Source organism: Buteo buteo, chromosome 20 (assembly GCF_964188355.1).
Source record: "Buteo buteo chromosome 20, bButBut1.hap1.1, whole genome shotgun sequence".
Classification (NCBI taxonomy): domain Eukaryota; kingdom Metazoa; phylum Chordata; class Aves; order Accipitriformes; family Accipitridae; genus Buteo; species Buteo buteo.
Window position 1 is genome coordinate 12,634,942 of NC_134190.1, and position 27,517 is coordinate 12,662,458.

Here is a 27,517-nt window from a genome sequence, read left to right on the forward strand (position 1 = left end):
TATCTTGCATAGGAGAAGGATGAGCCCACTTTGATTTCCTTTCCCATATAAGGAATCACTTCTTTCCACACAACTTCATCTTTCTGAAGATACACTTTTTCTCATCTCTGCTAACCTTGACTGTTCACTTTTCAAAGCTGAGACAGTCTCCTAGGTTAGGGCCATATATACCATTCTGGCTACAGCTGTGCAGGAGGTGAACAGTGCCAATTCAAGCTACTTGTCAGCTCTTCTCAATCCACTGCCAAAGGTTACTAGCCCCTCAGGTCTCCCAGCAGAGCTGCTCTAGGAGCTTTGTCTATCCTGGTGCTATCAGAATGATCCTGGTTAGAAAGTCTATTATTTTGAGTATTGACGCTAAAAGGTTATTATGAAAGAACTGAGTTTGGAGAGACTGCATGTGCCAGCAGATACAAGGAAGGAACAGTCCCTGGAGATGATGGAAGGGGGTGGTAAAAAGTAGATGGTGTTAGACTTATTGCAGATACTGCAGAAAACTACAGATATTGCAGAAATGAGGAAAAGAAGAAAGCAACTCCCATAATCTCACAAAGGGAGTCTGCAGTAGGTGGGAATCTGATCCAGATTCCCTCTGTACCAGTGCTTCCCTTAAAACAGCATAAACATGCTTCTGCTTGACCTCAGTCTGGGCTACAAGGCTCATCTGCAATCAAAATAAATAATTATTTAAAACAACAGCAGCCACAGCCACCAGCAGCATCAAATGAAAGTGTCTTTGTGAGGACAGAATGCATCAGGAGTCAATTGACATGACATGTCGCTTGCTCACCATGGCAGCGAAATGATGGAGGTTCCAGGAACCGTCCTGCTGCCAGAGCCCATTCATCTTAATCAACACCTCTGGGCACACCACACTTCATCTGAACTGTGAGTGCCTTCCTTCCCTAAATGTCATTTCATTTTTGTACCTGTTCTTGAGAGTTGTCAGCTCACGGACACATCTTTTTTTTTTTTTGTAGGAATGCTGGCCTAGCATGAACCAGAAAGCGATTACATGCAACTATGCTCAGAGCCCTGACAAACACAGTCATAACACAGCATACTAGATCGGATCCAAGCCATTTGTGTCATTACATTACACCCTGCAGGTCCTTAGTCCTTCCTGCCCTGTCTGTCCTCAGCCTTTCATTTCACAGCCTAGGAAAAAGCCCTACACAAGTGATAGAAGGCAAGGTACCAGCCTCTGATGCCCCACACTGCTGTGACTTGTGTCAAATTATAGCTAGAGTGATTTGGTAATCCAAATCAATGCAATAATCTGATCTGTGGGGAGCAGCACTCTACATTGTTGTGCTGAGTGGCCACAATGGTACAAGCTCTGTCAGCTTTTCCCACCAGCTTTTTGACCTACTGAAGCCTGCACGCATATATTGAGCAACTGATGACACAGGGAAAAGTCTAACACATTCAGGCTGTTAAAAGGCACAAAACATATACTTTAAGTCCCAAGAAAATGCTTCAATTAAATTCCATTTTTGAACAAGAGTATATTTAGCCTAGCTACTATTAAAGGTTACTGCTATGTAGTGTGGACTTCATGTATTTGAAGAACATTTTAATGAACAGAAAGAAAAATATTTATGTTGGTGGCTAATATTCAGATTATAAGAAAGGATGGGGGGAGGATCCAAAGGTTGAGAGGTCTATCTCAGTTAAGCACATAAAGGATGGACATTTATGCAGGCCTTCTGAGGCTGCAGGATTCAATTTGTGTAATGAAAGGCTCTCAGGACACCTGATCTGTCTTGGTTCAGTTCAGTCAGGCTGAAAAGTACTGCATGGCCTTGCATGCAGAAAATCTGACACTTTTTTTAATATCCATTGAGATTTCTTACAACATCAACACTGGAAGACAGGCTAAAAGTTTTCTTTCAAATATGATATGAATAAACCATGTGATTCATTAATTATGACTCTTTAGAAAGTAGACAGGTACAGAAGGTCTGCTAACTTGGTTTTACAGCATACCTGAAAAATAACACAGAACAGAAGGAAAGAAAAACTGGCTTATTAACTCCCATCACCCAAGATCTTATGGTAGCAGCAAAGATTATTTCACAATATTCTCATTCAAAGGGTTATTAACCCTTTAAAAAGCAATGCCAGTATGTACTAGATGTACAGTATTGAGCTTGAAAAAGCTCGATGTAAGATACTAGATGAAAGCTGGATACAGACTTCCTTTTAAACAAAAAACCAAGCTTGCCTCTAGTCTCTTATATTCAGAGACAGAGTTGAAAAATATAAACTAAGAGTTAGGGAGAATTATTCTACCAAAACTGCAGATGGGACATCCAAGTGGTATGTGTATATGTTTGTGTTAAAAGGGAAAGGAAAGGGAAAAAGGAAAAAAAAGAAAAAAAAGAAAAAAAAAAAAAGGTTCCTAAGAAGCACTTGATACCACAGCAAAAATCTGTTCCTAAAACATTGCCCATATCCCTTCTTTAGAAGAGAAAAAGAAAAGATTGAAAATAATCCATCTTTCTACGTCTGCTGTCCCTCTCCCATACTCCTCATTCTCCCAATCTGTATACTCTTCATTGTGCTATTTGTTTGCATACAACTGCCAACACATTAATGTGATAAAGCAGTAAGTAATGGCCCGGTAATATTACTCCGGTCTTTCTCTTCGGTCCAAGTTAGAGCACAGTGGCAACTGACAATTTCTCTTCCTTGAAGTCTCCCACCTATTGCATCATACCTCCTGATTCATGTTATTACTTCAAAATGTATTTCACCAGCAAGCCTCAAATTCACGACTCTCTCTACAACATCAGTTCTGGGTTGTAGAACTTTTCTCCTTGTTCCAAGCTGAACCAATGCTAGCTGAAACCAATGCTGCTCAGCAAGATGAAATGCTTAAAGACCTACTAAGTCCTTGTCACCACTCTCCTATTGATGACACAGTCATTTACCCAGCAAAACGGTGCAAAACTATGTGCTCCTAGTGACTCCTGCTCAGCTAAGGTTACCAAACAGCACCAATTTAAAAAAACAAAACAAAACAAAACAACCCCCCCCCCAATTTCTTTCACTTTTAGATTCCTAGAAATCCTGTCCTTTCCTCTGAGTCTACCCACAGTAACCTATGCCTCTGTCAACTTCAGATTCATTCACTACATCTGACTTTATCTGAAGCTGTACATGACAATGATACACAACTTAGAGAAGCTAGACACCCAGCCCTCTCTTTGGCTCACCTTCAACATCAGACCATATCATTCTGACAATCTGGGCCTTTCCTCAAAAACCCAATTTACTGCTAATATCAGTTTGAACCTTGGATCCACAATTTTAAAGCAAGCAAGAAATCTCATCTTAGTTCCATCAGGGATCAGATTGCAATCTATAAACCAAGCCACAACCTGTGCTCTTCAGGAGCAAAGCCAATCAGAAAGATATGGGCTGAAAAGGAGACTTGAGCACTCCTTATTGAAAAGAACAACATTCTGTAGGAGATCAGGGAAACCTACAAGCAGACCTACCTTCAGGAACAGTGGCAAAAACTGATCTTCTTTCTGTAAGCGGTAACTACAATCTGAATACCCCAACACCCATACCACCAAAAAAAACCCCAAAACAAAAACCCAAACAAACAAACAAAAAAGCCCTAACCAACCCCCCCCCCCCCCCCCCCCCAACCTATCCAAACACTATTTTGACTTTTCGGCTCTACCACAGAAGATATGCCAGAATTGCCATGAATTAAAAAATGGATGCTGCTACTGATTTGATGTGGAGACTGCTCAAATATCATCTAAGCATTATCACTGTTGATTTCCCCTTTTATATTTTCAGTTCTTAAAAAAAACATAATCAAGCTGCTCACAAAGCAAGTAAAATGGTAAAAGGCAGCAGCAAAAATGTTTTGCTGCTTTAGCACTTCAGACTTCATCAAACATCTACACAGCTATGTTAGCTCAACTCCCCCCAAAAATGGTGATACCACCTAACTTGAACCTTCCCGTGCTTATGCTGAAGAATATCATGGAAGTAGCATTTCCACTCAATCTAGTTATGCTTGATTACTTTGCAACTACAAAAAGTAAAACAAGGTTGCTAACTAGAAAAATCACCTCAGTAGAGGAGTTACAAAAGAAATACAAGCTGAGCCTGCACTCTCCCCTCACTATCACCTGGAGGAAAGAGCTGACATATTGAAGATGGCGAGGCACATTCACAAAGCATTTTGCCAAAGTTTAATAATGCAACTCACATTTACTTCAATCAATATAGAGTGAAAACAATGGGAAAAATCGGGAATGTGTTATGATATTTGAATGCTCAGCATAAAACACATTTTTATAATGAAACAGAACTATAGACATAATACAAGAACACACCAAAACCAGACACAGGCCTAAATCGATCCCTATTCTGGATAAATTTAGAAGTTAAATATATGCTTAAGTATTACTCAGAACAGAGATATTCACTGGGCATTGGCAGCAATTCACAACATTATCTGGTTGAAAAAAAAGTTATCATCAAAAGCTAGATTTTATTGCGGTATATCATAGAATCATGATAGCTGTAAAGCTGTTGCTTTAAAACCTACTCTGTTAATGGCACAGAATTTTAATTATGTGATATTCTCTAGGGCTACACACACTTCTTACTGACAGAAAATTATTATCATTTATATATTATTTTACCTGGAATTTTATTTTTTGCCAAATGTGAGGCACAATAAACTGTTTCAAGAAGCGTTCATCTTCACTCCAGAACAGTCGGATGTCAGGGATATTGTACAGGATCATGGCCAGCCTCTCCAAACCCAAGCCAAATGCCCAGCCAATTTTATCCTGAGCACCAGCTGCAATAAACAAACAAACAAGATAAAAATTCAAGAGCTTAAGTTCACAACATGAAAAATTGCTGATAAAATGTTCATCTATTTACCAAGGAAAAAAAAAAAAAGTGAAGTGGCAAGACAGAAAAGCCTACAAGTAATGGCCAAATGAAAGATTTAAAGGCTACAGGACAGATCCTACTTCCATCAAAGACTGCAGCAAGACTGGGCACACCACAGAGTCCAGGAACCAAAAGTGATAATAAAATAAAGCCACACCCTTGGCAATTTGTGTCCAAAGTTTCAGATAGACTTTGAGAAATGCTGCATAAAGCTATACAGCACTTCCCTCTACTATCTTTAGAGCTGAGCACTTCCACACCTGACTCAGTTGAGTTTTATAAGACACGTAAACATGAATTTCCTGTTCAGAGTATTTTACTTGGGCTGACAGACCAGGCCAAGCCTATGCAGCATTAACATCACTACGAACATTTGAGAGGATCAAAATTGCTTCTTTTGAGGCATCTGGCAGAAACAGAGCAATGGGATGCGAGGTGCTGTCGCATTAGCATCACACCTCCAACCAGGGAACTCCTGGGCTGCTGTCCCTGGGAAAAGCCACTGCTTCCACATACACAAGCCTCTTTCATACAGCACTAAATATAAAAAGACAAGACAGATTTTAATGACACAACATTTCTGTCAGGAAAGTAAATATTCATACCTTCCTTCATTTACAGGGCAGGAGCACTGCATCATTAAACAGGGATTTTTTCGACACCAAGAACCAACTCCATGTTTAGCCATCATACTACTGGTTTTAAAATAAGCTGAGCCCAGCAGCTCTGGCAAAGGCTCAGAGCTTTTTAAAACTTAAACAAATGCCTAAACAAACACACTTATGCTGAAACGATGTGTGACAGTCTTGACTCTTCACCATCAGCACTGGCACTGTGCTGCTGAGTCATATAATATCACTGTACATCTCACAGCTATCCAGCTAGACCAAGGCCATACCTGCCTCCCCCAATATTAATTTAAACTCTAATTTTCTGGAAACTTTGAACTCAGCAACTTCCTCACCATCACGCAGGAGGCTGGAGGCAGAAGTCTACTTTCTGACCCCTGTCTCTGCTACCAGAAAGGAGACAGCTCTGGTTATTTGGGGGCTGATGACACCCTGAGGTATGCTGTCACATTCAATGCTGAGACAAAACAGTCCAGAGTCCCGTTTAAATACAGGCAGGCATAACAAGCTTGGGAAAAGAGACACAGTCATCACTTTGATTCTTTTAATTAATTTGAGCCTGCCTATTTCCCTGGAATACCAAGTCCTTAGAAGAACCCCTCTGCGCCTCATCTGCAACCTCAGCAGTATTGCACTGCCACAGGAATTTGGTCAACTTCACAAGAGTACTTCCCAGAGGAGACTGGATATTCTGCCTTGTCCCTTCTCGTGTGCTCATAGGCAAGAATTTGCACTTTCTGACCTCTGAAAGTAGTTTATCAACTGAATTGTGGAAGTGCTGAGAAACAGAGGACTGAGGGTGAACTCAAAAGGTACCTCATGGCAGAGCTGCTCAAACTAGTATGCTTAGACCAACCAACAGACTTTGAGCTAACTCAACCTAGGAAACTTACAATCCATGCTACATTACATGAAGAACTGCACTATTTGTTACTGTGCATTGAGATATTTTTAGAGAAAGGACAGTGACTACACAGAATGTATTGAAATTTGTGTTTGGGAAAGGTTTTGAGCTTAAGTGTAAGCCACAAACTGTTTCTTTTCCAAGCTGAAAGTACTATTACTCTCCATACTCCAGTATTTGAAAGTAATTATATTTTTATGGCTATGAAGAAGGGAAGATAACTCATTGCAATGGTGTTGCTTGCCCAAATTTCCAGCTTGTCTTTCTTATATCATCAATTCCTGCCTCAGTAACAAAACTCCTATTCATTTCAAAAGTACCAGACTTTCACATACGTATGGGTACTTCTGTAGACTGATAAACACAGTCCACCCTCTTCTCCAGAGGTAAAGTAGAGCACCTGGAGCAGTATCCATGAGGGTTCTGAATGGCCACTGCTTAATCATCAGTGTTAATTAACTCACTGATGCTCATCTAAGTATACATGATGGGGTTGATGACCCTCCTTCCCCACATTAGTGATGATTACTAGTAGATTGGACAGGAAAAAAAAAAAAGGATATAACAGAAGATGAGCAGAATGGGTATTATTCTGATAAGCAGAGCTTTACGTTTAAGATTTGTGCTTTTTTAATATTTTGATGCAAGAATGGTTTTTGTTGTAACTCTTTTTTACTCAAGACTTTATACCTAATTGATTTGCTATGCACTTTTATTCAAGGAATTGAATTGCATTCAAGGAATGCAAGGAATGTTTTGATTTCACATCAGCAATTTGTTTTTTAATTTATTTTTGTTTTAGGAGGACTGGGACACATCACAGGCTTTTGCACTATGTAGCAGACAAAAAGTTCTTTACCCAGCTATCTGCTTCGCAGCTCAGAGCACTGTCATCTGAGATATGAATAAACACCTAGTTGCAGAACTTTTGGATGATCCTCATACAATTAACCTCCAGACCTCAAACTTCTCAAGTGTCGACAGTCAAAGCCATATCAGTGAAGCATTCCCTCTATTCAGAAAAAAAAAAAAAAGGGGGGGGGGGTAATTCAGATCATTATAATTCCTCCTCAAATTGGCACTGGCAAATCTCCACTGCACTTTGCATCTTCAGTTATTTTATCTCTGATCTCTTCTCCAAATTCCTATTTGTAAAGCTCCAAGTTAATGTAGCATTGACTTAAAGCATCTGAAGAACTACCTTGGGGAACTCAGCAAGACTAAAGCACTCTTCTAAACATATTTCTGACTGGAAATGACCAGGTGGCTTAGAAGTTAAATGTGCAGTTAACCACCCTGTTGAGTGAGAGTGCAACCCAAAGCTTTTCACAGCACGTATATATGAATACACTGAATTTTGGCAAATAGTATGCAAAGAAGTCAAGTGAATGTGAGTCAACATGACAGAAAGAACGAACACAGAATAGCTTTAAATGTGGCAAAAAACAAGTTGACGTTCTGATGAGAAGACCTGGCCAAAGTGGCAGATTCCAGGGACCTGGTGGGGCAATCATAGCATCACTGCTTGAAATAACACAGCCCAATGGATAAAGCTTTCCTGACATACAAGCCTTCCCCAACTGGCCCTCAAAGTTTTGTATGCTGCCAGGCTCCTGCTGCCTCATGTGAAAAAACTGACTACCCACCAGATGAAAATTGCTGGAAGCTTTGCATGTCAGGTAGCCAAAGATGGAAAAGGAAAGGATAAAATGGTTTGACTGGCTTCCCACACTGGGGGCTGAGACAGTCCAACCTGACTCCAGAATGTTGCACCATCGCAGCTGTGTCTTACAAGGGAGCTCAAGAGTCCTTATCTTCCTTGAGAAGTCATATCTATCTGTCCTTCTTTTAAGCTTTGAGCCCAGATGAATCAGTTTACACTTAAATGTAGACCAGTCAAGCCATTCTCAAAAAAACATTGTTAAATGAAAGCTAAATTTGATCAGTCAGGATGGGAAGCTTCGTAATTATCCACTGAGGCATATATAATGACCTGCCAGAACTCATGGATTATATCCCACTGAATCAACAGAAATACCCACAGACAGAAACGTTTACCTTCTCAAAGAGTGTGAGGCAAGACATTTTGCACTGTACAAGATTTTTAAGATGTTTTGCAATGCGGTGTTCGGAGCAGGTTGACAAAACTTTTTTGTTATACACTTCAGCCACACTTATTTTTATATCTATGCTGGCTTTTATTTAACAATTTTTGCTACTCCTGTAAAACTGCCAATAAATAAATCTTTCTTTCAATAGAGCCTAAACTGGGTCTTCAAATTGTTATACTCAGCAGTTACTGAGAAGTGAAAGAAATTAAATTTTGATCTTGGATTGAGGCAAAGTCAGGAGCATACAGCAGCCAGAATACAAGGTGTTCTTCACAAAATGCCCCCAAATTAATATACCCAAAGCGCGTGTAGGTAAAACCTGGGATGAGTTCCAGAAGCAAAGACCTGAATTTGATCTCCTGCTTTCCCTGGACCAAACCATGGCTGTTAATGGAGCAAATTCACGAACTAAAATGGTGGGGAGAGGGGTGAACAGATTCTCAAGGACAGACAGACTACACATCACATTTTATAAAACAAATCAGTGCTTTAACTATGTAGAAAGTAAGTTATAGACATAATGAACATGTGACGACACAAAACATCAGGAATTCCTGAAACAAAGACCTATGCCCCCATTTGAGCTCTATGTGATTAATGGACAGCTTATGAACAAGACTTTGAAAACCAGCTTCTGCAAAAGAAACATTTACTTATCGCAAGAGACTAGGAATGCATATTCTACATGATGGCCACAGCGATGAGGTAAACCATGTTTACCTGTGTTAAAAATAAGCAATTTTAAATTATTTCCTACTCCAGATAAAACTCCCATATGTCGGGAGTCAAAGGTTTTACATGAAAAAACATACTAAGGTGTATAACACAGAAGAGCTTCTGAAAGTACAAAGTCAGGTGGTTGGGATGTTAAGCAACCGAGGCCAAAAAGCTTACTGAAGTTTTCTTCTGAACTGCTCTCTTCAGCAAAAGCAAAAATCAAAACCATCATATTATTCTCTAACTCTGTTAAATTGATGCATTCAGGCTCCCGTGTGCAATTCAGTTTAAATTACCTCCTAAAATAAGGACTTGGCTTTCAGACTATGCATGCTAAGTAAGGCACTCCTCAAGAACTCAAGAAAAGCAGTAAACATTCAATTATGCCTATTCTGTGGAAGAAGAACTTATCTTTCTAAATCTCATATGTGGAATAATTTTCTAACAATAATAGTCACTTTGAGACCACAGCTTTGTCTCCTGGGTCAGACTGATCTGTTCTGTTTGCTCCACTTGAAAACTAAGCAAAAGAACTTTAAAGGCTTTGATTGAGTTTTTAATATGTATGTTTATTTTTGTTCCATAATCAAAATAGCTGGGTACATACTAAAGGAACAGCCTATTTGAAAAATTTCTACCCAGGGAAGCCACCCACCAGATTCAACTTTATTCTAATATGTAATTAACATATATTCTACCATTTTATCAATATTTTACCAGGCCAAATAGCTGGGAGGAAAATGTTTCTGATCAGGAGAAATGGATGACCAGAGCAGAAGAGGACAGGAAAACTAGATTAGCAAGAAGAGAAAAGAACGAACCAAAGCAACAAGAAGGAAGAACTTCCCCTATTTTTTCCCATGTTGGACTGATACTTTTATTTTCCAATTCTTTTATCTTTCTGCTTCTGAAATTATGAATTCCTCAGTCCTCCTCCCCTGCTCCTTTCCATCTTCCTATCTTTGTGCGTGTCAACTTCTGACATTCCCACAAGCCCTCCTAAGCATTCACAACAAAATCAATGACAAAACCACCATTAAACAGAATCTTACTTTAAACTTCAGATATTTTTCCAAAGTTCATAGCCACACACTGTAATAACATTCAACCTTTCAAACTGTAGAAGATAAAGTATCCACTTAACTCCCAAGAGCAATATAAGATACTAGTCATTAACTACAAACACTTTTATGGTATATGGTCCTCCTTTTTCTCTGTACTTCAGTCTACATATCTGAACAAATGGCTTGCTTAGTTTTTGAGGTTTTTTGCTTTACCCCTGCATATCTCAAGACTGGACATTCTCCATGGAGGACAGTGCAATTTTCTGTCCTAATTTATGTCACAGAGCAAAAAATCAATTGACTCCTTTGGTCTATTTCCCCTGGCTCTGCCTGCGGGCTCCAATATTGCTCTTTTGTTCTGTGTATGTAAAACCAAATTCCAATTCCTTTTGTAATGTTTTGTTCATTCAGGCAAAGTTGGATTTTGAGGTTTTGTGTCTTTTAATACTGTAAATCTTCCTACACATTGAGGCCATGTAGATTTGGAAAAATAAAAGCTATGAAGAAATACATGAGGGGCTGCCACTTAGCAGAAAGACCAAGTCTACATTACAGTTCAAAAATTCAATTACGAATCTCCTTTTTTCTGGGGTATATAAGTACAGCTGGACAAATTCACTCCATATGTATTCATTGCCCCCAGATGCAACTTTCTTGTCAAAATTTCACCAATACCAAAGCTGATTGTTTAGTGTCTTACAAAATCATCTTTTCTTCCAGAACAACAGGCAGAGCAAGGAACAAGAACACAAAGACTATCACAATGTGATACAATCTTCAAGAGATTAAGATATCCTCAAAAAATACAGAGGCAGCAGTTTATATATCATAGCATGGGACACTATCAGCATCTGTTTGATATTCCTGTTCAAAAATCAGAACAGCCAGAACACCTGTATATATTGAGGTTAAAAACTGTGTTCAGCTGATAGCAGCACGGTCTCATGGTTACTCTGAAAGCCTGACACTGCACAGTAAATTCAACTTTTACAGGCAGGGACTAACACCACATTTTGTGTTTCTACAGCACCTACCATAAAGAAGCCTTGGGCTCATGACTGGGGTTCCTTGGCTTTATAATATATAAAAATAATAGACAGATAAGGTTAATGATTTAACTACACTCTTCTGTCACAAACCCATTTTTTGGAAGAAACTCATGAAAAGCCTCACAATCACGTAGGCATCACTTGCCTTATAACTGGGGTTGGAATAATAGTCCTTCCTTTCCCAGAATGATTTAGGTAAGACACATAATGTAAAACACTGAATTTCAAAACAGTAGTTCAGCATTCTGATGGTAAAGCTATAAAAAGATTTCATGTTGAAGTGCAGCATATATACTCGAACACAATCATAGAATCATTGAATCATAGAATAATAACAACAACAGTAAAATGACAATAATAGTAATAATAAAAGAATTGGAATATACAAAACAAGTGATGCACAATGCAATTGCTCACCACTCACCAACCAATGCCAAGTTAGCTTCAAAGCAGCAGATTGCACCCCCCAGGCCAATTCCCCCCAGTTTATATACTGGGCATGACACCACATGGTATGGAATACCCCTTTGGCCAGTTTGGGTCAGCTACCCTGGCTGTGTCCTCTGCCAACTTCTTGTGCCCCTCCAGCCTTCTTGCTGGCTGGGGATGAGAAGCTGAAAAATCCTTGACTTAGTCTAAACACCGCTTAGCAACAACTGAAAACATCAGTGCATTACCAACATTCTTCTCATACTGAATCCAAACCATAACACTATACAAGCTACTAGAAAGAAAATTAACTCTACCCCAGCTGAAACCAGGACAAATTGTTTGAAAGGCGTTTCTCACTTTTGCTCACAAAGGGCTCTTCAAAGTGTGACTGGCTTCCCAAGCCATGCCTGCCTATTGATCTCCAGTCTGAAAAAATTTGACCATTGCATATTCCTGGGCAAAATAATTTCTATCAATAGGTCTCGTGCTATTCAAAGACATGGATATGTTTTAAATATATAATTACAGGAAGTAAGTACTACAGATGAGATCAGACACTTCCAAATGGGGTTTGCAGACAATGTCACAGAAGGACCCTCTCTCTTGTATTTCTCTCTACATTGCTCCTGAGTATAACATTTCCAGTTGGCATCTGTCAACCTGGCCACCTGCAAATATCTTTATCTGCACCTATAATATACCTACGGAAGCTCAACTAGTCTCCTGGTACATTTTGTACGCAAGGCATGCATAAAAGGGAAAGTATACAGCTGTAGCACTAATGGATATCTCAGGAAACTCAATTCTGTGCCTCAGGAAAAGGCATAGTGAGCCATGACCTGCTTTTCCACCTGGGCCTAAAATCTCCTCCGTTTCCTTCTCTCATGCCCATGTTCCAAGGAACACTAAGATGGAGCAAAACCTGAACATACAAATGAGTTTCTTTAGCTTGTAGTGCACTGCTTGACGTCTGTGCGGCCACGACCCTTTGAACTGCATCACCTGGTAAAGGACCTGAGCTGTGCCTAACCCCACGCCTGCTCAGGGACACTGTGGAATGGCACCTCCATGCCCAGCACTCTTCTGGGGCAGGAACTGAAGGGTTTCACTGAAGGCAAAACAGTTCTCCCTCCTGCTCAGTTCATGTTTTGAAATTGTACCTGGTCATTAACAACTTGATGGCTATTGATGTATTGTCTTTGGATTTGGAGAAGCTTCCAAGAGGAAGCAGAAATACCTGCAAAAAAATGTTGAGCAGAAGCATAATTCTGGTGGATGCCGTTGGCTACTTCACCACTACACATTGCTAGGTATCTGGTCCAAGCCAGTCCCTTCAGCTCTACCATAAATGGGGAGAGAGAATCACAAATAATTATCCACTCTATCATAAGACATGTACAGACAAAACACTTAACTTTTAGACAGGTAAAGCAGATTAGATAAATTTGATCCTACGTGCCCATTTCCGCTTCAATTTTTATCATGAAATAAGCATTCCTGTTCAATTACAAAGAAGAGAACAAAAATCTTTCATCTCAGAGTAATCACCTCACATTAATTTGTCTTTTGGATTTCTTTCTCAGATTTCTTTTAATTAGTTTCATGATTTCTAGTAACCTTTTTTATGATTTAGGAATTCATATGACACAAATACAATGGAACTTACATTTTAAGTATTCTCCTGTCCTTATCTCCCTCTTCCTGCACTGCACAAAGTGCCTGTAGCCACTTTTTTAAAATTTATAGTTTATTTAATTTATTTTAAATCATCTTATTCACCAGTAATACTACAGTATCACAGCCAGACCTCCACGCTCTTCTTGCTTAGGAGTAGAACATTTAAGTTGGTGACTATTTTTAAAATTAACCTACCATCTCCATATGAAGCAAGTGACAAAAAAAATATTGAAAAGGAAGTAATTGTTCCTTAAAGTTTAAATTGACTCCTTTTTTCTCTACTTCCTGATTTGTAAGAAATTCCTGATTTCTCACAGCAGTGTGTTTATTTCTGAAAAACAATGATTTCTTAAAAAGTGACATAAATTGTATTACAATGTGGCATAATGTGGTTGAAGGAGTTTCACACAATACAGTATTACCAGCTTCTACACTATTGCAGTCGGAAGAAATGTAACATTGTGAAGTCCCATATAAACTATACAAGAAAAGCTTGGGAAAAGACACAAGGAGAGGTTTTGCTTGAAGTCCTTGAAATAATTTGTGGAAGCACCTTAGCTGTACATTTTGCAGACACTTCTTGCCCACTCTTGGCATGAAGCTGACAAGGCAGGTAAAAGATTATGGAAACAGATGCACAAGCAATAAATAAATACAAGTGAAGCAGATTATGCTCTGCAATTCTTTCTAGCAAAACAGCATGACTAAAACAACCCTACAGTAAATGAAATCAATAGAAAAGGAAAAGAATCTTACAAGAACTTGCTTTTCCCTCAGGGACTAGTATCTTGGCAAGATATCACTGCTATTTTATACATTCAAAATTAAGTTTATATGTAGTCTTTCAATGTACACTTTTAAATCCCCCTTTTATACTATGTATCTCTAATGACATTTCCTAGCAAAGTGTGTCAATAGCAAAATGTCCCATTTTACACGCAAGGCTGTTTTCCCAGACATGATGGGCATCCAGGGAAGTATATGCTTTGCTAAAATGAAAACCAAAGTATTACCTTATTATACAACAGCAATGTGTCCCCAACACAGTGACCTGGTAAAACTTGTTTTTATTTGGAAGGCTTGAAGAGATTCTTCTTAACAATGTACCTTTCCATCAGCAAAAGGTCTGTGTCAGAGCAATTCCAGCAGCAAGAAGTTGGTTCTGCTGGTATGGAGTACGTCTACGGCACACCTACACTGGCTGACCTCTCCTATACAGGGCTGGGGAGTGACACTCACACACAGGGCACGTGTTACTCTACATGATGTGTTACACTAAGTTACTGATACACTGATGATGTCCAGCTGGTGCTGTACACGTGCTTATGTAAACTTGTTAGCAACCCACAGACAACCTCTCGATGTATTACTGGAGTTACAGCTGGCAAGTAAAGTTATACCACTAAGAGCCAGAAATGAAGGGAATGCTCATTGCAAAAGGACGGACTGCAGGATAAGCCCGTAACTACCCTCTCCCCAGGTATATGTATTGTATAGAACAGTTTACTCCCTTACAGAGGGACCAAAGCACAAAACAGAACAGCTTTATTTACCACAGAACAGCTTGCTTTACCTTTGAAGGAGGAGGGATTTGCCTCAGAAAACATATTCAAAGGCGGCAAAGACTGCCACATAAAGCACTCCGACTTCTACAGCTGCTTGAAAAAAACCCATGATTCTCCCACTATGTTCACATAAACTCTCAATTATATCTAATATTTTGTATGTGTAATAATTATAGAGGTATATAGACACAGAATTACTCTACAAAACTTGTAATTATATTACACTGATGACTCATAAGAATATGATATACAACAGAATATCTCCATTTTTCAGTTTTCAATTTAAAACAACCAGGAAATGGCTCACAAAAGTGAGCCTTAATACAACACTTGGTGTTTCAATGAAACATTCACATATTCTGAAATGCTAGAATTAAGGTTGCCTGAGGAACACTAACATGCTTTCATCTTAGAAATACATTATGATGCTGTCTTCATTGAGACAAACAAGTATTAATCTTTCCACAAGACTTTGCTCTGCTCAGCACAGAGAAGAGGCAATGGTTAATGATCCCTGTTTGCTTTCCTTGAGTCGCTGAACATGTACCCCAAGTGCCTTACGCACTGAGCAATATTCAAGCAGAGCTCTGAAGACACATTCTTTCTTTTATGAGCTTCCCAATGAAGCAGTCAGCTCCACAATATTTAAATGCCTGAAAAATATTAAGGACTTTTTTTTTCTTCCAAATGCCTCCATGAATTGAGGAAGTATTGCTGTCTCCTGTATTGCAGACTGGGAACTTGGGCACAGAGACTTTAAGATCAAAAGCATCTACTAATGCTGCTCGCAATCTGAGATACCTGGGACCTGATGTTTCTGAGCACCAAGCATTACACGGTGTTTAATATGTTCAAAGTACAGCTCCCTATTACTACAGCTGCAGCTGTGAGCACTCAACACTTCTGCAAATCAGACCTAATGGTCTCAAGTCAGGCACTGAGACAACAAAAAGCACACCGTTAGCAGCCACATGCAAAAAGTTTGAGTTAGGAGATGTTCTTACACTCAGCTAGGAACGTTTTTGCTCAGGAAGGAAGAGAAGGCAGAGCGGTGTTCAAGAGCATAGACTGTCCTTTCCTGCTGTTATTAAAGGCACCTATTTCGTGCTTTCCAACTACTGCCTTAATGAGGCAGAGGCTTGCAAGAGCAGAATCCTCCACCTAGCAGTCCCAATTCATCCACAGAGGAATGATCATCCAGGAAACTGAATCAGATAGCCGTCCTTCACAGGAGAAGTAGTAAACTTAGCAATGCCCTTTGCCTCTTAAACTGCCTCCCAACCCCCAGGACTCCCGCTTTTCAACCAAGAAGGTTTCTCTCTCTCTTGCAGCATGGAGGTTTCAAGGGAGCGAGCGTCCTGCGTTCTGGGAAGATGTTGATGGATGCCTACAGCCCTGGACTGAACTGCAGAGACTCAGGCTGTGCTCACCTCACGGTGGACTGGATGAGTTCAGCTGACAGCAAGTCGTGGTACCAGTGAGCCTGCACTAACTGCAAGTTTCCAGAGGAAGCCAGAGCTAAACAAACTCCTGTGGATGAATGTGACTGAACCTTCACCCAAGTAGTGCTCTACCTTACTCACCCGACAGCCTCTGAGAAAGAGAGTACTATTTACTGAACACAGTTATGTACCTCTTGTATGCCTTCCCACCACCCCTCCTGAAACAACTGCCTCTTTCAATGAGCAGTCAAAACTGCACGTAAGGTGCGCTAAAGATGTAATCAGACTTGACTAGAAGTTATCTCAAAACTACAGGAGTATATAATCTGAAGCCCACTGAAGACAACAAAGAAAAAAAAAAAAGACACAAAGACTTCAGTAAGATATGGAAAAGTTCCTTCCTCACCAAACACCACCTTGTTCCATGCACAAGGCAGGGGCATGGAAGACAGACCACTGTCTTGGCAGGGAAAGAGACACATTCGCAGGTGTGTAGTCGGGGGACATGTGTGAGTATCAGCACCTCAATGGGAAAGATCTGAGCTTCACTCAGTGAGTTTTCTATCTTCTTCATGGACTATATGAATGGAAATATTCTTGTATTCATACGACACAAATGAAAGGTTACTGCTTTGATTACATGGTATTTTAATACACTTCTAAAATATTTAAATGAATTAACCAAGAAGACTATTCATCTTCTTTTCTTTCTGGAGGAATGAATATATTAAGAAAAATAATTTCTCTTGCTCAGTTGAAAAAACTGCAATTTAAACCCCCTTATTAAAGAGATTCCTTTCTCAAAAAAAAGTCACTAGTTCTCTAACTGATGTTCCTTTTTCACAGCTGGTAATTAATGTGTTGTTATGCACCGAGCTTAATTTTGGGAAGGTAATGCCACTGACACTTAAAGAAATGAATGCTAAAAGAAATCTTAGACCCCCTAATTCTATAATTCCTATGTAATGACAATTAATGAAATACTATTTTCCACTGGGATTTTTTTAAAGCGCTAGATAAAGGGGCTGCTGTGCTTTTAAGATTTATTCTCATGATCAAATTGTCTCTTATAGATATCAGAAATATAATTAAAAGATGACTCTTCCTAGAAAATAAACCTACAGATAGTTTTTAATTACATCTTGTTTCCTTTACAGTTTGAAAGTTGACAGCAATTGCTATAGAAACTCACAACTCTGGTAATTTTTGCCCTGCATTAATTTAGAGAAGTCCATCTTGAGTATCAGTCCCACTTGTCAATAGAGGAGAATCTGAAATATATTAACATTTAGTTTTACAGGACAGATACTAATTGGCTTGTTATTTTGTCACTGTGTAAATTTTCAGTGACCTTTCCCAAAAAGAAATAACAAGTCAATAGAAACTGTTTCTTCTTGACTTTCTCCACCCCCTTTTTAATATTTTTTTTTAAACAGCCATCTGAAGTTTCTTAATCCCTTTCCAGCTACATATAGTTTCATTTTTACTTTTTTATTTTTTTAAGGTACAAAGGATAAGTAAGGCAGTTTTGTTCTTTTTTTACTTTGCATTTTACTTTAATGGCAGTTTTCTAAATTGTTATCTCAACTAACATATTCCATGTTTACAGTAAATAACATCAGGTTTTCCAGCACAAAGTACCCTAAGAACTCATTCCCCTCCTCACCCTCTCCCTCTCCCAGGAAATGGAAAAAGAAAACACAACAAAATGAAAACACAAAGGGGCCAGCTTTCAGCAGTTGATGCACATTTGTACATCTTGTAAAGAAATACCTGAACACACATAATCCATTTATCTACATACACCCACTGAACTTACTGAATAACAGTATTTGTAAATACGAGTTACATCAGCATAGCTGTGGATAAAGATTGAATCAGCCCAAATCCTATTATACTTGCTCCGCACTCTACCACCACATGCCTGACACCATTCCCTCCAGTGGGCAAAGGGTCTTGCTAATATTAAAGACAATGCAAACCCACAGCCATTTTAAAAGGTGGCATGGCCAGCTCTAGGAATAATCTGCCTCTCTCCTGAAAGCAAAAGAAGACTGGACACAAATGCATGCAGCATGGGAATAAAACAGGAGAAATTAAAATCTAGGTGCAGTTGCAGAGCCATGACCTCACTGGGATTACAAACATGGTGGGACAGCTCACTTGATTGGAGTGATGGATGGGTACAGGCTTTTTTGGGAGAGATTTAAGACCTGACTGAACAAAGCCTTCGGCAACATGTTCTGCCTGGACTTGCTTTGATCAGGGGGTTCGACTACAGACCTCTGCAGGTCCCCTCTGATCTACATGAGTCTGTGATTGTGGCCTTCTGTGTGTGTGCCTGTAATTCTTTGCAGGAAAATCATGCTCGATCTTTGCTAAGGAGAAATTTTCAGCTAGGAAAAAGCCTAAAATACTAATCTCAATGGAAAACTTAATACAGAAATGGTTGGACTCGATGATCTTAAAGGTCTTTTCCAATCTAAATGATTCTATGGTATATAGCTATTTCACACTGTTCAGTGGGCTTAAAAAATAAAAGGAGCCTGGAAGTCTGTACCATAACATTGCCAAAAAAATGGAAGTAAAACGTGACAGTGCGATATTCTCAGTAGATGACATTTTAAATAAACACACTCTGAGGTCATTTACATGCAAACTCCCTGTCAATTCTTTCTGCAGTGGATGGTTAAGCGTGTAATTTTGGGTAGATAAACTGCTTGCTTTCTACACGGCAACATTTTAAGTAGCATCTTTGGCTTACCCTGCTCATGAAACCACAATCAGAAGAACTTCTATAAATGTCACTTGTCATTTATGGAGCACTTCATCATTTGAAGGCATGGTGGACAAACTAGTTAATATTTAACACAGCTCTTGGGATTATGGCATCATTTCACAGATGAGAAAGAGGGGGGTTCCAACATCTCCTTTAAGAAGAAATGCCTGATTTCTGGGTGCCCTTCCCTGGGCTTTGGTGGATTGTGAGACCTAACAAGGTCCTGCCATACAGGATATGCAAACTGGCTATTAATTTACGATACATTCAAAGAACTCTTAGTCTTGCATCCCATCACTCTATAGGATTTTTTTTTTTTCTAATGAAAACAAAGCTCCACACATACACTCACAAAACCCTTTAAGGATATTGCAGTGGGATGCTTACAGTTAACAAAATAAAAACGTGAGATTTTAGGGGTTCCCACAGTTTACTAAAGATACAAGATGTCCAAATACACAAAACACTAAATTTTGCATAGGATTAGCTAACATGGTGAATTGCTGAGCTTCACATCCTATAAAATGTATGCAATCCCTACAAATTATGTTAAATAGTATTTTTGCCTTCTTTCCTTAGAGCTTTACAAATAATTATTTGGATTTTACTTTAATATATTGGAAAGCAGAAACCTCTGCCAGGTATACAATATTTCACATGATAATCCTGATATAAATCATCATTCATTCAAATCAAATAGATCCTGATGAAAACAAACAAAAAAGCCAAGTCCTCTCAGTTGTTCAGCAACAACTGCCTTGACTTTGATGCTACAATTTCATTAATATTCTAGTTCTGAAACTCTCACATCACTGACAGGAACTAGATTTCTACTACCAAGAAAATAATTGCAAAAGAGTATGTCCTAACATATATTAAAAAAAAATTAAGAGTTCTTTGGAAGATGCCTTACCAAAAAAGGCAAAGCAATGCATGCTTTTGTGGTTAAATTCCCTTGACATTTCTATAATCTTGTTATTACAGTCTGTAAGAAAAAAGAAAGAGCGCCTGTAAAAGTACCCACATACTAATCAGCAATGCCATGTTTAAGTAGCTGTTTGTTACTTGGAAGCAGGTCATTGCTGTACCATGCACTGAGTTTGGACTGAAGTTAAATATAAGAAATAGTAGGAATTATCAAATCAACATACAGGTACGTAAAACCATCTAGACCAAAGGGGTTTACATGTTGCAACTCCTCCATTACTAATAAGGGATTGGAAAATTGATAATGCCAAGCAGAAAACTCCCTTACAAGGAGACCTCACCATCTGGCTTAGCTCAAGCCCAAAGGGAATTAAACAATAAAAAACAATAATTTTCCAATAGTGATGCAGCAGTGCAGAGTGGAGCACAAGAACCAGACGCAGCCTAGAGACTAATGTTTATGAAGCATTTTTATAACATGGTTCTTTATATTTTCTTGCAAACATCAAGCCTCGGGGAAGCACTACAATTAATCTTGTCTTAGAAATGATGACATTTGAAGCATACTAGTCATTTCCTCAAAAAACCCAAATCATTAACTAAGTGAAAAACACAGCTCAGAATTATTGATTTCTAGAATTGATGTCTGAATCATGAAAATACACTACAACAGAAGTTTCTGTACTCTGCTCCAACTTTGCGAAGCTTTTGAAATTCCAAACGTATTAAATTCTACATGACAATGCTGCGTTAACAGAATCTTAATTATACAGTTTTAAATTACTTCAACTAATCAATTACCTACTCATAGTGTCTGTGAGGAATTTGTTATGACAAACTAGAAACAAATAAGAATCCAGGATGTGTGTTTAAAATTCTTAAATAGTCCATTTTATCAGAAGTCACTGAGACTATAAAACATCCTTACTCTATACCTCAAGATTAGCCGTATATGAAAAAGCTACACTTAATAAAATATATGATTTTGAGTGTGCAGTATACTGTATATATCAGAAAATAAGCATCATCAAGTTTTGCCTTGTCAGCTACCTGCTAAGCATTCCTGGCTGGAAAGAAATACAGGCAGTATTTGGTTATCACACTCATCTACTGTAGGTTTTTCCCACATATTTCTCTGATACAAATATTACTGGTCATGAGTCAGAACAGTGAGATGGACCACTGCTCAGCTGGAGCATAGAACTTGCTACCTTGCCTTTCATCATCTCTTTTTCATTAACGTACTTTTAAAACATGCATACCTCTAAGAATGCAAACCACAAAATACTATAAAATAATTATATTTACATTGGTATGACTTGGTATTAAAATATTATAAACTCAACAGAAGCATCACAATTTCATTTTCCTTGTCAGTTCCTACGATGTATTGTGCACCAGTTGCATGTAATTATAAGAGGTTTTTAGCTTCTAAGCACTATTTTCATCATGGTTGCCTGCTTTCCTGAACAATTTAAAATGTCATCAGCCATTAAAATACAGCCAGATTAATCAAGGTGTCCTTGGATAATTATCACGTGAAGTTTGCACATATGTTAGCATAAACTTTCTTCCTACAAAATGTATGTAATTCCCTCAAGTCAGATAAGATCAGATATGCTCTAAACCATAGCGATGCTTGAATGAATGTAAATCCTTCCTACTTTCTGCTGTCACAATAGCAACAGAAGCTATTCTGTCAAACTCTAAGAAAGAATCACCATCAGCAGCAGATTTCACTATGTATTCACTCTGAGTCCTCAAAAATCAAATGAAATAAATAGGGCTTGCCTACCCACAAATGTATTCAGCTATTAAATTGTGTTCCTCATAGGGGAAAAAAAAAAGCTATAGAAAAGTACAAAACCTCATTTTGGATTTGAAATAAATCCTCTACATATCTATGCAACCTACAATCAAAATTAACAGGCTTCTAGATTAATGTAAAGAAGCTCTAGTCTGAAACAGGCTTGTAGCTTATTTGCAGTCAATTGGCCAGAGCTGGAACTTGCACATGAGAGCCAGAACAAAAGATCACCAAGCACAAGATGGAAAACAGAATGAGAGGTAAAAAGGAAAAAAAAAACACCCCACATTTGCACAGACTGGACTGCATAACAAGCTCAGCTGGTGTGAACTAGTATAAAAGCTCCTCCAACATCAGTGAAGCTGTGCCAATTTAGACCAGATGAGATCTAAGCCGTCATTAGCCAAATGGCAAAAGAAAGAAAAAAAAAAAAGAAAAAAAAAATCGGCCCAGTTCTTACTTGTTCCAATTTCCAAGCACATGCACACACAAATATATCATTGGCTTCACCGCTGTTATTTTGTTTCCACAGGTTTGCTCATAAACATCTATTGACTGTACAACTGCTTGAGCTATCCAACACCATGCTGTAACAACATTTCAGATGAGGTTAAATTCACCTTATTTCAGATTTCATAAAACACCCAGAAAGTCAGGCCAGACAAAGCAGGAGGATTCCTGCCAACCTGTAATTTTTATTAGAAATGGCTGGCTTTGGAAAACTTCACCCTTAAAGAAGTCAAAAAAATTCAAGGGTTGTAAGCACATAGAGCAAACCAAGAAGAGCAGAAACAGGCCAGTGCCAACCTCTTCCCCAACATGGGGAGACTGAAGAAAGTTTGGACCAGCATCTGCGCTTTATCACTCTCCAACTTCTCAACAGACACAGGGTCCAGCCATTACACAGTTCTGCACAGCTGATATTAACCTAATCACAGCACAGAGAGGAAGCTGAATTCAGTAAAATTGCTAGTCACATTGTTCATTCCTTGTTTTAGCTTTAGTCAGTATTTACAATATGTTTAGACAATCCTTTCAGATGAACAAAATAGCCCTTTCCTCTCTGTTTTGCTGCCAGAGAAACTGCAAGGATATCTACACAGCACACAAAGGCTAAAGGTACACAGGCCACTTCTTGAATGAGTTAATTTGGCTGCCAATTCTGGTCTAGTCAGGTCAAGAGGAAGATCCAGGAAGAACAATTTATCCCACTTCTTTCTTGCCGAGGTAAACCAGCCAGCTCTGCTACAGCTAGTCTGTTTGTGGCAAACCTATCTTGAGGATTTACTCATCTGCCAAGACTGCAAAATGCACCTGCCTCTTCCAGTGACCCCAAAACTGGTGTGCTATTCCCCAATCTTCTGCTCCTACTACTAATCTCAAGATAAACTCGTCACTACATCAGCTTTATTAGATCAGCTTAAATCGGCAATCTGCCAGCTATCATCACAGAATCACAATTGTGTACTGATCCTTGCAAATTTTTGACCTCAGAATTCATAGTCACACAGACATGCTATGATAGGAAAACTGCAAAGTCTGCCTCTATCAATCTTTCCACTCTTTGAATGCACATAGTTCAAGTAAGAAAGGAAGGTGAATTTGCACAACTGCACTTCAAGCAATGCACTGAAATAATCATGAAGATGTACTGTTCTCTGCCCATAAACGTCTCTGTATTCTATGACCATGAAGACTGCCAGAAAACCCCAAGGGCTACCGTGTAAAATCTGGACAAAAAACTTCCAACAGACTACACACAAACATCTCTCACTCCTCCCAGCTACCACTGAAATGATAAGGTACAAATTCTGTGTTTCATACACATTGAAAAAATTACTCTGCTTGCCCATATGCACCAAAAAGGAACACAGTACTAGGAGGTGATTAGAGGAAAAAGAATATTACGTTGCAGGAAGAGCACTGATGATACCAAGTTTGATACTATTTGACTGATCCAAGAAACTTACACTTAGGGTCCTCAATAGCACTAGGGAACTCTTCTGTGTATTTGCCATGGTTGATACATTTGCTTTAACAATTCCACAAATCTGATCTAAAAGATTAATAAAAAGTAAGACAAGCAAAAATGATCAATAAAGATTTAAAAGTATCCCAAAAGCTTACAGTGGTCTCTTAAGGTAGCATAAGCATAGGTTTCACTGGTGAAATAAAGGCGCAAGGCTATCACTCAAGTTGTTAAATGTTGCCTGTCGAAAAAAAGCCAGGTCTGATTATTTCAACAAGAGCAGCCAAATCCATCTGGTGCTCAGTGACCATCCAGAAAGCACTTACAAGCTTCAAAGGACTGAGTTACTATGGCACATCCTCAAGATATATACACGAAATCATTACTAATCAATTTTTATTTCATAAGAAGTTTTCTTTGGCTTTCTACCTTAAAGCTCAACTGAGTGACAACAATGGTTTGTTGATGAATTCAGAGCAAAATGGTGCTAGGGAGGTACTTATGAAGCCAACGGTAAACACTCTGCACCCAGAGCCATCCTGGTTCTAATTTTGTGAGATTTGATTTTACTGTTCAATAAAGTGTCTTCCAACAGCTGTGCCTTGGGGGAGCACAGACACAACAAAAAGCAGCTGCACATCACAACAGCTCTGGTTTCATATGCCTGATGGTTTCAAAATTCACCAAATGTTTACTTTTGGGCATCAGCTCAGCTACAGTCCTGCAGTTAGAAGTGCCCAGCAACTGGGCATCACCGAAACTGATGATGCTCTGAGAAGTGGAACTGCAGAGACCTTGCAGGAGTAGGACCATAATGATTTAATTATCACACACAATAGCAGAACTGATCACAGTGGAACATACAAATATCAAAGTACCAAAGGAAAGAATTCTCTAAAGAACCTCTTTGCAACACACAAAATCAGAGAATGGTTGAGGTGGAAAGGGTCCTCTTGAGATCATCTAGTCCAATCCCCCTGGCTCAAGCAGGGCCAGCTAGATTCAGTTGCCCCGGACTGGGTCCAGCTGGATTTTGAGTATCGCCACAGATAGAGTGACACAGGTCAATATCCTCCAGCTGAATTGACTAAGACACCTTGTCTTCCTTTTTTTTTTTTTTTACTTTTTCCTTCCTTTTTGTTATAAAGTAACAGTGAATAAGCCAAATTAGTCAAAACCTTGAAAGAGACTGTGTTTTTTATGCTAGTTGAAAACCATAAGCCTCACAGAGCAATTCCTGCCTCCTGAAAATGACCTGGGAGATATATCCACACAAGCCACTACTCTGGATTGTAACATACACAATGGACAAGCAATTTGAAAATAATGAATAGCAGTGTAAAAAACAAGAAAGTTGACTTCCATGAGTAAGGTGCAAACACTGTTGGAGAAAGCCTCAAATCCTTTCCAAGGATCTTCAGCCATTTGGGATTCCAGATAGACAAGACAAAGTGATCGGTTCTCTCCCTGGATACTGTCTGACATCTTAAGATTTTCACCTTTAAGAAAAGATTCTTTAAGCAATAAAAAGGCCTGTAATACCTTCTTTATTTAGGAACTCTGAAAAACATTCCAATAGGAGGCCAATACAAAAATTTTCATCTTTATGAAAGACCTCAATAGCAGTCAAAAGCAAAGTATTACTCTACATGACTCCCAGCTGCTCTGCCATATCAGCACAAAAGAAGAGAAGACAGTATTTTTAATCCTTCCTGGCAGAAAAAGCACAAGATAATGTTTCAAAAGAATAAACAACATCTGTTTTGGATGGGGTAGATTGAGAAAAAAATCATAAGCCAACCTACAGATAACCTAAGTGCATGGATTTATAAAAGACCATGATAAATGTGTGTTGATTATTTGCTTAATACATCTGGAATGTATTTCCTCATTTATGCAATAGGATGGTGGCTTTTTTTCCCCACAAAGAAATATCCTCCACTGGGACTCATAAAGGCAGTAATATTTTACGAAGTTACTATTACACTAAGAATAGTAGAGATTGTCTTGCCTTTTCTTGTTCACATCTTTATAATTAACAAAGTAAAAATGTAGGCTGTTATGTTTGATGGAAGTTTCCCCAGAGAGATCAAATAATCTAAAGCAGCAATAGCTTTCTATAATTCTGAATATAATTATAACATTGAATATCTTTTTATGGTATAAACAGTCACAGTTAAGTAGCTGGGTCTTACTGGTTGCCACTTGCATTCCTATGGGCACCTGCAACAAAGTCAAGTTGCTCTCTGCCACATCTTAAGACAGTTACTGAAGTATTACTATTAATTCCTGCCATATTAACAAATGCATGTTTATAGGTATGGGCACTTTATGATCAACATTATAATGCTGAATCTGGAATAAGTATTGCAAAATTAAGAGCAGATCATCAGAATAACAAGGACTGAACAAACTCCTCCATAAAAACACAGTTTTTCCCAATTTGGCCCTTCTTACTGTCAAAAAAACCCACACATAAACAATAAAATCCCTGCTATGCTTAGTGGAGTTGACTGTGTGATCGCCTATACACAACAATGCACATTTATATATTCACATAGAGACAGATAGATAGATGTGTACACACCACACAAAGACACACCATCTTTCTGAACTAATATTTTCAGAATTATGAAGAAAAAGCTTTTTCAGCTCAAACAGCTGATAAGAACTAAGTGTGCTGATGAAACACACAACTTCCACTTGAGGGCAAGGCTTAGTAGAGATACCCTAGAAAAAACAGGACAGTACGATAGCTGGAAGGAGCAGCCTGAAGTATAACGCCAAGAGAGGAGAGACAACACGCATCTCCTGGTGGCCTAAAAGAATGCTAAACCAGCCCATGCCACAGGCCTTTGAGGTACAAATTGTGGCTGCTACAAAGCAAGAAGGTAGTGCCAGCATTTCTCCCTCAGTGCTGCAGGGGCATATGCTCCTACAACACATAGGACCAACATCAAAGACGTCCAACATCTGCTATGGTTGCAAGATACCACAGAAGCTCCTTTCAGCCTGTATCTCCTCAACAAGATTAAATTTTCTATCTTAGCCACACACAGCTGAAAAGCTCTTTCTTTCACCATTACAACTCCCTCTTGCAGAGAAAAGTCTTCCTACACAAACGTTTTTATGCTCTGAACACCCTTCCACCTTGAAATTTCATCACCTGCCCTTCTGCTGACTCCCTCTCTCAGGATCTACCTCACCTAAACCCAAACTGCTGTCTGGAGAGAGGTGGTGGCTGATAGCAGCACATGTTGGAAGCATGAGCATTAGACAGCTGTACATTAACATTTCTCGTTTTCCTTGGTCCCTCTACTCTTTGGCAGCCAGGTACAATGACGAAATTGGGGATGGATAGTTAACTTCTTTTTGATGATGTAACATGAAAGCTATTGAGATCTCCAGGATTTTCAAACATATACAAAGGTGTCTTCACCCACTCCATTGTACATTATCCCCACAAACTTGCATACAGCCTAGGAGTACACTCTTTAAAAATGTATTGCA

The 27,517-nt window shown here is 38.9% G+C and overlaps 1 protein-coding gene across 17 annotated transcripts in view; it reads right to left on the reverse strand.

Moving 5' to 3' along the window:
• FARS2 (phenylalanyl-tRNA synthetase 2, mitochondrial) overlaps positions 1-27,517 on the reverse strand; it is a 248,742-nt gene that overhangs the window by 98,787 nt on the left and 122,438 nt on the right. For all 17 annotated transcript variants that reach the window (XR_012653691.1, XM_075052081.1, XM_075052079.1 and 14 more), the window contains one exon: positions 4,677-4,837. Coding sequence is in view for 16 of the 17 variants with exons in the window: in XM_075052081.1 (XP_074908182.1) it covers positions 4,677-4,837 (161 nt within the window). In the remaining variant the exon portion in view is untranslated. The remainder of the gene's footprint in view (positions 1-4,676; positions 4,838-27,517) is intronic.